The following is an 11339-nucleotide window of genomic DNA, read 5'->3' as shown; positions in this document are numbered from 1 at the left end:
AGATGTAATGTAGAGAGAGTTTCTGAGACGATTGACCCCCCCACTGGTTACTGGGATGAAAACCAAGTTCGTGCAAATTTTCTCCCTGTTGAGGCGGTTGAGATCCTTAACCTTTACCATCTCAACCCTTAGATGATGGCTTTCTATGGGGCTACACCAAAATTGGTATGTTCTACTAAATAAGACCATCACTTTATTAATTTTTTTAAGAATTCCCATACAGTTGTTGGCGATTCTATTGTATGGAAGTGTGGAAGAAAATCTGGAATTCCAATCTTCCTCCTAAGGTGTTGTTGGCTTTACTTATGATGATATAATTGCTTCTGACTATATTATACTTCTCCGTTCTTTTTCTACTGCAGCAATTGGGTTTTCACGCTTGCCAATGCTCAATTTTTACTATTAATATCTTTATTTACTATTTAGTAAAATTATACACATTTGATATTTTGAAAGTATATATCAAGACGAATCTAACAATACCCCACATGACTATATTTGTCTTTACATAAAAATAACAATATATAGTGAAAGGGTATGATAGTGAATGAATAGTGTAAAAATCTCATTGTTATATTAGACTACGAACGGATGAAGTAGCTTCTTAAAACATTTTGTTTTGCTCTAAAAAGAAGTCTTCCAAAACATATGAATATCATGTATCTGTTAAACAACTTTATAATTAATATAAATGTGTATTTCTCTTAAACACAAAGTTTTTGATCAAGTAGACGTAAATAATCGTTTATATGTTTTCAATGTAGCGGATATATAAACATTTTTATTGTATTAAAGTTCCCGTGCATTATGCACGGGTCCAAAACCTAGTATCCTAATATCCTGGTATATTTGCGTTTTATTGTCAGCGTACATAAAATGAAAACCTGGCCCCCATATTTTAGCCACCAATCAACGTTGATTCTCTGCGTCGCTGATGCTCCGTCCGCAAGGCGCAACTCCTTTGCTTTTCTTTTGTTCATTCAATTGAAATCCAGGTTACGTTATCTTGTGCTCTACTTTTTCAATCTTGTCACCAATCTCTTTCTAGTTACCATCACTTCATATAAAGTATAAACCTAATCATCATGACTTATTATTTATTGTTGTTTTTCTTGTTTCAGATGCGTTTTTCTGTTGATAGTGTGTAAATTTGGGACAAACCCATTATTTTGAATTGCTCAAATTGCCTGAATTTGTTTTGGGTTTTGGGTTTTGGGAAATTGAACTGATAATCAGCCATGACTCGTACTTGTTTTGGTGATTTGGGTGATGTGAGAAGCTGTTGGGGTTACAAATTGAAGTTGGTGCGTAGTGAGCAGGAAACTAAAGATACCCATCTGAATAATGTAAGACTATTTTCTTTGAAAGAGTTGAAAAAGGCAACAAACAATTTTGGCGCAAACGCAGTTTTAGGAAGGGGTGGGTTTTCATCCTATTATAAAGGAACTTTAGAGAATGGGACTGTGGTGGCAGTTGTGGTGCCTACTGTGGGGAATGCAGATCAGAAATGCGTATCGAATTCACCAGATTTAGTTGATATGTTGTCTAGAATTAGGCACCGGAATGTTGTTGAATTTATTGGATGTTGTCTTGACGGTTCTCGTAGGATTATGGTGTATGAGTTTGCTGGGGATAACAACCTCGATCAGTTGTTATTTCTAGGGAATTCAGAGGCCAAACGATCTGAATTAAACTGGAGTAGAAGAGCTTCTATATGCATTGGCATCGCTCGTGGTCTTGAATATCTTCATGAGGGCATTACTCATCGTGTTGTACATCGTGATATCAAGCCTAGCAATGTTGTTCTTGACAGTAACTTCAATCCCAAAATTGTAGATTTTGGGATAGCACAGTTGTCTGATCATGATGTATCACATCACAGTTGCTCAATTGCTGGAACACTAGGCTATCTAGATCCTGAATATATTTTAACAGCAAGACTTACTGAGAAAGCAGATGTTTATAGCTTTGGGATTATTCTACTTGAAGTCATCAGTGGCCGGAAAGTTCGGGAGTTTCAGAACAAAGGCAGTGAGGCTACACTGGTGAGTTGGGTTTGGGAACTACGAGAAACTGATAGGGTTCTGGAGATTGTTGATCCAACTTTATACGACTTTCCAGAAGATGACGTGAAACGCTTTATTGATGTTGCTCTTTCTTGTGTCCAATCATCTTCAAAACTCAGACCAAGCATGTCCGAGGCTTTGCTTATGCTCTTAGGACCTTATGACTTCAGTAAGAAGGTACTAAAAAATCCAGAGCACTCAATCTGGTCCGGTGATCATGATGAAGTCCATTTTTCTAGTCATGGTGAGTTGTTACTGAACTTTATTTACTATCTTGTTTCTTTTTTGTGTAGAAAACATTGTTTGATCACCAACAATGTCATCAATTGCTTTTTTGCTTTTTAATTACTTTCTCTGTTCTTTTAACTTGCAACGTTTTCTTTTTTTATGAAGTTGCATATTCCTTGCAACATTGACAACTTTGGCAATATATTCTCTCTTTCTCTCTCCTAGCACATAGGGATTTTTTTATTTTATCTCTTTCTATCTCTCTCCTCCTCTAAATTCTTTGGTGAAATAGTTGTTGGCTGTAGGAAGTAAGGCTTCTTCAAACTAGATGGAGTGAAAGGAATTCTAATTGAAGAAACAAGGAAGATTAATGATGGCCGGTCTTTCAAATATGTCTCCAATACGTATCTTCGATAGATTGAAACTTGGATGCTTCACGGAAACTAGAGGCTAAGAGAACTTTTTTCTCTCCATTTCTTTCACAAATTTCAATTAGTCGAGAGTGGTTCATTTGGTTGTCTTTTTTAGTTTCTTGGGATTTTTTCGCCTAGTAATTCGAGTAATACTCATAAATAACCAGCAAAAACTCTTTCTCTTTGTGCATAGTGTACTAGTGTTCATGCAGAAAAATCAAAATCCAAGAAAACCATCTATATGTAGTAAGTTGGTACCTGCCACCTTTATGGTCTTTAAGACATACCTTTGACCATTAATTTGTGTAATTACATACTTTCTCTGCTCCGTAAAGAATGAAACACTTGCATTTCTAGAGTCAAAGTTTGTAGTTGAGCTGGAGGGAGGAGGGAGAGAGAGACAAAGCGAGGCAATGTGGAGGAGAGAGATCAAAATAAAACTTTTAGTTTGGGTAAAAGATAAGCTTTTATTGATAAATAATCAGTGTAAGGGTACAGAGGGTGTTGCCTCGCCTAGGAAAACTCGGAAATCATAGCATCTAGGTTGAGTTTCCTTCCTTTAGTCTCAAATAAGCCCATTTGATCATGAACAAAGACATTAGCTGTGCCACAAGCCATATTCTGTCATTTCTAGAGTTTTTCTTGGAACACTTGAAACGAAAACTCTATTGGAAAATTATAATTCCTGATGCTCCCATTTGCAATATTATCTGGTTTACAGACATTAATTCCATATGGCCCTGTTTCTAGTGAACCATATTTGGCAAATGTGGTCAGCAATTACAGTGACATATTTGAACTCTAAATAGTAGATCCTTATGCTATCATTTCAGCTACCTAATCATCTGCAACAATCTTAAGGAAACAAATCCTCACCTTCCGCCAATTAGAAACCAACTGTCAGATCTTAAAAGCAAAAAATGCATTTGAAAAGAGACTTGTGATCACCTCTGAATCAATGCTACTTATACAGATGCAAGTGTCTGCCTGTTGGGTGTGGGAACATATCCAAGTGTTAGACATGTCAAGGCTTAAAGTTTGGACTGGGGAGACTGTCCTAAATTCGGAGATAGGTGTTAGGATACAGCATGCATGACACGTTTTACTGATTATAAGTACTTGCATGTGACAGAAGTATATATGTACACATTTGAGATTGACTTGCTTGCTGTTTCTTGCTGAAATAATGATCCTTAGCCCATTTGTGAGCATATATCACGTAGTTCACTTTTCTTTCTCTTTCTTTTTCAATATTTTTTCAAATATTGGATTCAAGATAATTGAGGTATCTTGAAGATAATGGAACTGTCGGATAAGGATTCCATATCGAGTGTCAGACCCCGGTAGATAAAGCAAAATATAGTGTTCAAGTAACATAGCTCAAAATTACTGCGTAGAGGGCAAGTATTCTCATCAAAATTACACCTATTTTGCTTCAGCCCTTTTTTTTTGTTATTCAGCTTACCATGCATGGCTAAGCAGCAGATCATTGGATATTTAGGCACATCTAGCCTGTACAAAACCCATTACAGAGCCACAGACCCACAATACATTATAGATACATCTCAGATACATCTCAGAAAAAGCACACAAGACCATAGTATGCTGTGTCAAAGATTTCTTTGACATTTCCTAAAAAAAAAAAAATATTGCTTTGACATTGCAAATCCTTTTCCAAAGTCAACTTGCCTGGCGAGGAGGGGAATCATCCACCAGCTAATATTCCTCAAGTTAGGCTATGTTCAATTCACCTTATTTTTGCTTATTTCAGATCTAATCAGATCAGATCACATCAGAAAAAATAAGTTCAGATCAGATCATGCTTATATTTAAAAACTCATTATTATTATTATTAAATATCTTTCATTTCATATTAGTAAAAATTATAATAATTGAATATTAATAAAGTACTCATTGAGACAAATCAAACAAGACCACACATGACTATATTTTTTCTTATATATTGAGAAAAATCTAAAAGATAAGATCTTGTAATCACATCAGTTCAGATCAGATCGGATCAGAAAAAATAAGTTCAGATCAAAAAAATTGATAGCCTTTGTTATGATGCACCCATATCACCCAAAGGGATTCATTGTTTGCCAGAAGCCACACGACTTGTCCATAGTAGCTAATTTTCCGATTATGGCAGCTTCTTTCGTACATTTGTCGCTTTTGGCCTTAAATGCTTAACAAATAATTCCTCAGTTCCAATTTAGTTGTCACAAATGATTTTAGCACAAGTTTAATGAAAGTGAAAACAGAGAGAAGAAGGTTACTCAAGGATTTTGCAACTACATTGAAGCATCAGAAAAGGACGCTTATTGCTATAAATTTGGGATGGAGAGAGTGTCTTATGGGAAGTAACATATACTTCCTCCGTTTTCTTAATTGCAATAGTTTGACTTTCACGCTTGCCAATGCAACACTTTGACTATTAATATCTTTGATCATATTCAACGAAAAATTATAAAAAGTGTTTCCTTATATTTTTTTTTACTACATGCTATGTTTTCCCGACATGGCTATGTTTTTCTTGGGTGTAATTATCAAAGATGGTCAAAGTGGAGTATGTGAATAGTGCAAAAGTCAAATTATTGCAACAAGAAAAAAAACGGAAGTATCATGTAATTATGTTTACTTAACACTATAGTCGATATTGAAAGCATTCTCAAGAGGGTGCTGTTATCTATCTGGAATTGGAAAAAAAAATTGCTGTTATTGGACACTCACAATAGATTGATTTTCTTTTTAGCAATTCTCTCTAAATTATAGAAAGATGCCATCTGTGAAAGGTAATCCTTAAGATGATTTTATTCATGTCTATAAGTTATAAATTAAAGTATGGATTAACAAGTCAATAGTCACAAGAAAGAATGAACTAGTACTTTTTTTTACAAATGAAAGTTAGTTAACAGTCCAAAAATCCATTATAATTAAGTATACATTTATAGATATATCCACAAAATCTGTGGTAAAAGACCATCTTATGACAAAAGACTAAATGTGACTTCGGCTTGAAGACCACAGATCATATGGTAATGCTGAAAGCGCTTGTGGGCATTTGCTATTGATTATGTGGTATTGAGGCTCTTATACATTTCTATATGTGTGAATAAATGAGGACATATCAATGACATCGTTACTCTGTTTATGTATATGGCTATCTCACAGATGAAGAATCAGGAAAAGCTGAGATCACCGTGGCAAGCAGTGATGCACCTTCTTCGGTTCATGCATCTGGAACAAAACACTTTCCAGACGCAAGAAACAGGTACGGAACAGCTCCAAGTCAGCCAGCCATCGAACCAATTAGCAAGTCGGCACATGGTTTTGAAACAGAAATAGAGAGTGACCTTGACACATATTCTAGTGCATCAGAACTAGTGGAGATTTCACATGATCTAGAAACTGAACTATCCAGAACTATCGAGGCAAACATCTCTGCGGCAGCTTCTGCATCTAAACAAAGTGGTAAAAGTGCAGTGAAACCTGAACTTATTAGTTCATCTCTAGGTACTAGAACTGGATATCTTTCATCTCTGAATACTGATAGTGATGTTCATGAAGAAGCAATCTCTGAACCTCAAATGAGCAAACCGTCTCTATCTGATAACAAGAAAACTACTTCATCTGCAGAAATTGACATATCCGTCCAGAATGAAGCAGTTGGCAATATTTCATTTGACATACAAAACAATGGAATAGATGAGATTCTTTCACTTCCAGAAGTTGATGTGAAAACACCAATTCAACGTACTGTAGAGAAGATTCTCGAAGGTTTAAAGGATTCTCATCGCAGAAGTATTTGTCTTTATGGAAGAGGGGGTAGTGGCAAGACAACTGTGCTGAAAAACTTATTCCTTCATCCAGCAGCAAAGGAGTTGTTTGACCAGATCCTTTATGTGACTGTCCCCAGGTTTGGTTATCAGAAACATGTGCGTGATGAGATTATACAGCAATTGTCATTAAATGTACAAGACTCTTGCACAGACAAGGAAATTATCTTTCTTATTCATCAGGCCCTCGTGGACAGAAAGTTTTTGGTGCTTTTGGATGATGATTGGGGATCAATTGACTTGCCTGAAGTCGGATTCCCAAGTCCTGGTCCAGAAAGCAGCTGTTGGTTCGTATTGGCTACTAGATCTCTTGATGCTTGCCCTATTTTAGCTGATATGGAGATAGAAATGGAGGTTCTCTCTAATGTGGAAGCTTCACAATTATTTTTCTCTAAAGTTGGAGATATAATTGATTCTCTGGAAATTAAGCCCTATGCTCAAGCTATTTCCAATGAATGCTATGGTTCACCAGTGATACTTTCGGCCATGGGAAGTGCCTTAAGAGCAGAAAGCAATGTTGCAGAGTGGAAGCTTGCACTGGAAAAACTTCAGTTTGGTAACACAGCTAACACAAGTGCTGAACTATTTTTTAGCCGGCACATAAAATTTTGTTATGATAGATTGAGAGCTCGTGATGTCAAGACTTGCTTTCTGTACACTGCATTATTTCAAGAAGAAAAAGAAATTGATAATTCTACACTGGTGGAGTGCTTCATCAGTGAAGGCTTAGTTGGTGGGAGGACTCCAGTTGCTTATAGAAAGGGACATGATATCGTTGGGCATCTTGTAAGGGCTTCTTTGATAGAGGCTAATGACAACGGTCTTAAGGTAAAAATGCATAATATAGTGAGGGATTCAGCTTTAGAAATTTTTTCGTCGGATATAGAAGGTTTTCGAGTATTGTCGAGATTGCCAGAAATAGAAAAGGATGATGGTCAATCCTCTCAGACCAAACTGGTTGACAAGACCAATACATTCGACATCCAGTTGCCTGGTAATCACAAATACTTGACTAGAGCTGGTGCTCATTTGAAGGAACCCCCATCAATGGAAGAATGGGAGCAAGCAACTATGATGTTCTTGATGGATAATGAAATATCAAGTCTTCCGCGCAAGCCAAACTGCTCTACTCTAGTAGCACTGCTCCTTCAAAGAAATAGTTGCTTAAGAGTGATACCAGCATCCTTTTTCGACAGCATGTCTATTTTGAGAATTCTGAATCTCTCCAAAACCCGTATAAAATCTTTACCTGATTCATTTTCTAGGCTCAGAAGCCTCCAGATCTTACTTCTGCGTGATTGTGAGCGCTTGCTAGTGCTACCTCCTTCAATTGGAAATCTCAAATCTCTTGAGGTGCTTGATCTTCAAGGTACTGAGGTAACCCACTTGCCTGATAATGTTGGTGTATTAACAAGCTTGAAGCAGTTGAGAGTTTCATTTTATGGATCCATGGATCATCGTGAATACAATAAGCTTCCAGCGAAGTTGGTATCAGATGGAATCATTTCAAGTCTTAGGCTTAGAGAACTTGGTATGTTTGTATACCCTGGAGATCGACGCTGGACATTAAGTGCATCCGATATAACAAAAGAAATCAGTATCCTGAAGTTGTCTGTGTTATATTTTCACTTTCCTGAAGTTGAACATCTGGAGTATTTTGTGCATGGAAGCCAATCTTGGAAGGATAGAGATGTGACTACATTCAATCTTGTTGTTGGGCATGATTTCAAACGCATTGTATCGTTGGTTTCCATTGACACAGAACTCTTGTACAACGAAGGTCAACGATGTTTGAGATTTGTGAATGGTGAGAATATACCTGAAGCTGTGGCACAGGTACTGACACGAGCTACTTCTTTTTACTTAGACCATCACCTTAACATCTGTTTTCTATCACAATTTGGGAATGAATGCTTCGATAGCTTGAATTGTTGCATACTTAGGGATTGTCCAGAGCTCGTAGGAATTGTAAATAGTTTAGAGCATGGTAGTAAATTCTTACCTGTTCTAGAATATTTGAGTATCAACTATATGTGGAAGTTGGAAAGAATTTGGGTTGGTCATCCTGCAATGGGAAGTCTTGCGATGTTACGATGCTTAACACTGCATGCATGTCCAAAGTTGTGCTATGTCCTAACATGCTCCATGCTTGATATTCTACCAAACCTGGAAGAGTTGGTGATTGAAGATTGTGTATCCCTAAAATATGTTGTGAGCAAAAACGAGGATGTCGAGGAAATCATGCATGATGATGAAGCCTGTATGTCTAGTGTTTCTGTGGTAGAGAATCTGAAACCAAAACAAACAATTGCTCGCGATGTTTCCGCTCTGCGTAATTTGAAAGTATTGAAACTACATTATCTACCAGAGATGTGTGGCATTTGGAGAGGTCAGTGGCCACAATTGGAGTACATCAGCTTTTACAATTGTCCTAAGCTCAAAAATCTTTATATGGAAGGAAATGATGGTGTGCACGTCAAAGAAATAGCAGCAGATAAGGCTTGGTGGGATTCTTTGGAGTGGACAGACCTTGTATTATATAGAAGACTTCATAAGCTTGTAAACCAAATCCACATTGATGAGTTGTAAATAAATAGTTATAACTTTGCAAGTATAACTATTATGGTGGGATTCTTTGGAGTGGACAGACCTTGTATTACGTAGATGAATAATTCATAAGCTTGTAACCCAAATCCACATTGATGAGTTCTATATAAATAGTTATAACTTTACAAGTATATGACCAAGTTAAAAGATTCCAGAATTGTTATATGATATCAATGATTTCATAGATTGTGCAATTATAATAGTACATGTTATGAAATTATCAAAAAATAAATATAGTACATGTTATGATTGTGGTCTTGGATACATTAGGTTACATGTAGTCAGATACTCAATCTTCACATCCGAACAAAAAGGAGAGCTGATTTTACAATCTCGGTTACGTAGAAGTGTACAACAAATCATGATCTTTTCATGTTTACATTTTGAAGAAATGGTAAGAATATGGATACTTTTTATTTCATGCCATGCAAATCCTCCGATTGGAAGCTCGCCATTTGTTTTGGTGTTATCACTCCTTTAATATTTTTTTTGGTGTTATTCACCCCTTTAATATTTCACAATATTTGCAACACTTTCATTTCGAGATGTTCTAAAATATTTGCAACACTTTTTTTTCCTTATTTAGTAAGTTTAGGAGGGTGAAATTACTTAAATACCCTAACTTTATAAAATAAGTATCGATTACATACTCTAATCTAAAAACAATTAAACTACCTAATCTTTTCCCCTAACTACTCCATGATCTTCCACCCACAACCATTCCTTCACCCCACCACAAAAACCCAACCCATTCCCCACCACCTCCACTCTCTCTCCTCCCTCACGCCCTCTCTCTCTTTCCTCATACCCTCGACACAACACAAAAGCCACCATTGTTGGAATTTTGAGCGAAGTCGAGCTCCTCCCTTACGCCACTCTCTTACCTTCCCCACGCTGCGAAATCGACCATCTCTCGAAGTCGAGCAAAGACGAACGAACGAAGAACTGAAAAAGAAGAAGAAAACGAACGAACGAACGAGGAACTAACGAAGAAGACTAACGAATACGAACGTGACCCTTCTCCTCCTTTCTCTCTCCTTTGTTCTCCTTCTTTCTCTCTCCTTCGATCTCCTTCTTCTTTTTTCTTTGATCTATTTTTTGGTTAGATCTGTAATTTGGTTAGATCTTTCTATAATTTGGTTAGATTAGATATATTTTTTTATAATTTGCTCACATAGAAGATGAAGATCTTGGTGAATTTTCGTGAAATGGAAGATGGTGGTGGCGGGGTCGTTGTGGTGGTGGTTCTGATGGTGGTGGCGGAATGGTTGTGGTGGTGTTGGCAGTGGTGTTGGCGGGGTGGTTGTGGTTGTGGTGGTGGTGTTGGCGGTAGTGTTGGTAGTGGTGTTGGCGGGGTGATTGTGATGGTGGTGTTGGCGAGGTGGGAGCAGCTGGCGGTGGTAGGGTGGTACACTACTGGATTTAAATCACAACCTACATAAAACCCATTATTTTTCTTCCTAAATCATATATAGTAATCACAAATCAAACAAAGCCAAAAACAAAAATCAAAGTTAGTTAAGAACATACATCGACAGCGCAATCTTTCACAAACCAAGGAGACAAAAAAAACCAACGAGACGAAAAAAATATTCTGAAGAAGCTTCATAATCTGCTCTAGTACGTAATTTTTTGAAACGATTGTCTTTAGGAAGATCTTTGAAATCTTGAGCAGCATAATGATAAGATTTATTGTTGGGGTAGAGGAGTTTGGTGGCGGAATTAACATAAATTTTCCCTCTTTCATTATTTAAATTCCTCTTTGTTTACATCAATTACTATCGTGATTTAAATGGAGAGTATATTGAATTTGGTAGGTGAAAAAAAAACCAATATATGTTGAATATCAAAAAATTCAAAATAAACTTAATAAAGAGTTTTTGAAGTAGTGAAGATAAAAAAAAATTGAAAATAGCATACTATATCTTCTTTCTTGCTAAGTAGACATGACCAAACTTTCCTTATCTAACGAGAGGTTTTCCTATGTCAGAAGTTATTGAGAGGCTACAATTCTTTCTCCACCATAAGAACCTCTCTAAATGCCTGGAAAAAAAAAAACACATGCACAAAATTTGCCAAAATCTTTAAGTTTTCAAAATATGACAAACAATATAAGTCGAAATTAGTCAGATCACACTAAAAGCAACAGGAATTAATTTGAATAATGTAAATGAATTAAAATGGAA

At 36.5% G+C, this 11339-nt stretch overlaps 1 protein-coding gene across 2 annotated transcripts; it reads left to right on the top strand.

Moving 5' to 3' along the window:
• The first annotated feature begins 863 nt into the window (after positions 1–863).
• Positions 864–9310, top strand: LOC104888975 (probable disease resistance protein At4g27220). Of its 2 annotated transcripts, XM_048641172.2 has the most exons (3): positions 864–995; positions 1122–2310; positions 5882–9310. In XM_048641172.2, the coding sequence occupies exons 2-3, from the start codon at positions 1239–1241 to the stop codon at positions 9133–9135; spliced, it is 4326 nt and encodes a 1441-aa protein (XP_048497129.1). In that variant the 5' UTR covers positions 864–995; positions 1122–1238; the 3' UTR covers positions 9136–9310. The 2 variants fall into 2 exon arrangements, with proteins under 2 accessions (XP_048497129.1, XP_057249612.1); XM_057393629.1 differs by having other exon boundaries at positions 882–2310.
• The last annotated feature ends 2029 nt before the right edge of the window (positions 9311–11339 follow it).

Source organism: Beta vulgaris, chromosome 3 (genome assembly GCF_026745355.1).
Source record: "Beta vulgaris subsp. vulgaris cultivar EL10 chromosome 3, EL10.2, whole genome shotgun sequence".
Taxonomy (NCBI): Eukaryota; Viridiplantae; Streptophyta; class Magnoliopsida; order Caryophyllales; family Amaranthaceae; genus Beta; species Beta vulgaris.
Note: the sequence above shows the minus strand (reverse complement) of the source record. Positions and strands in the feature narration are given on the sequence as shown.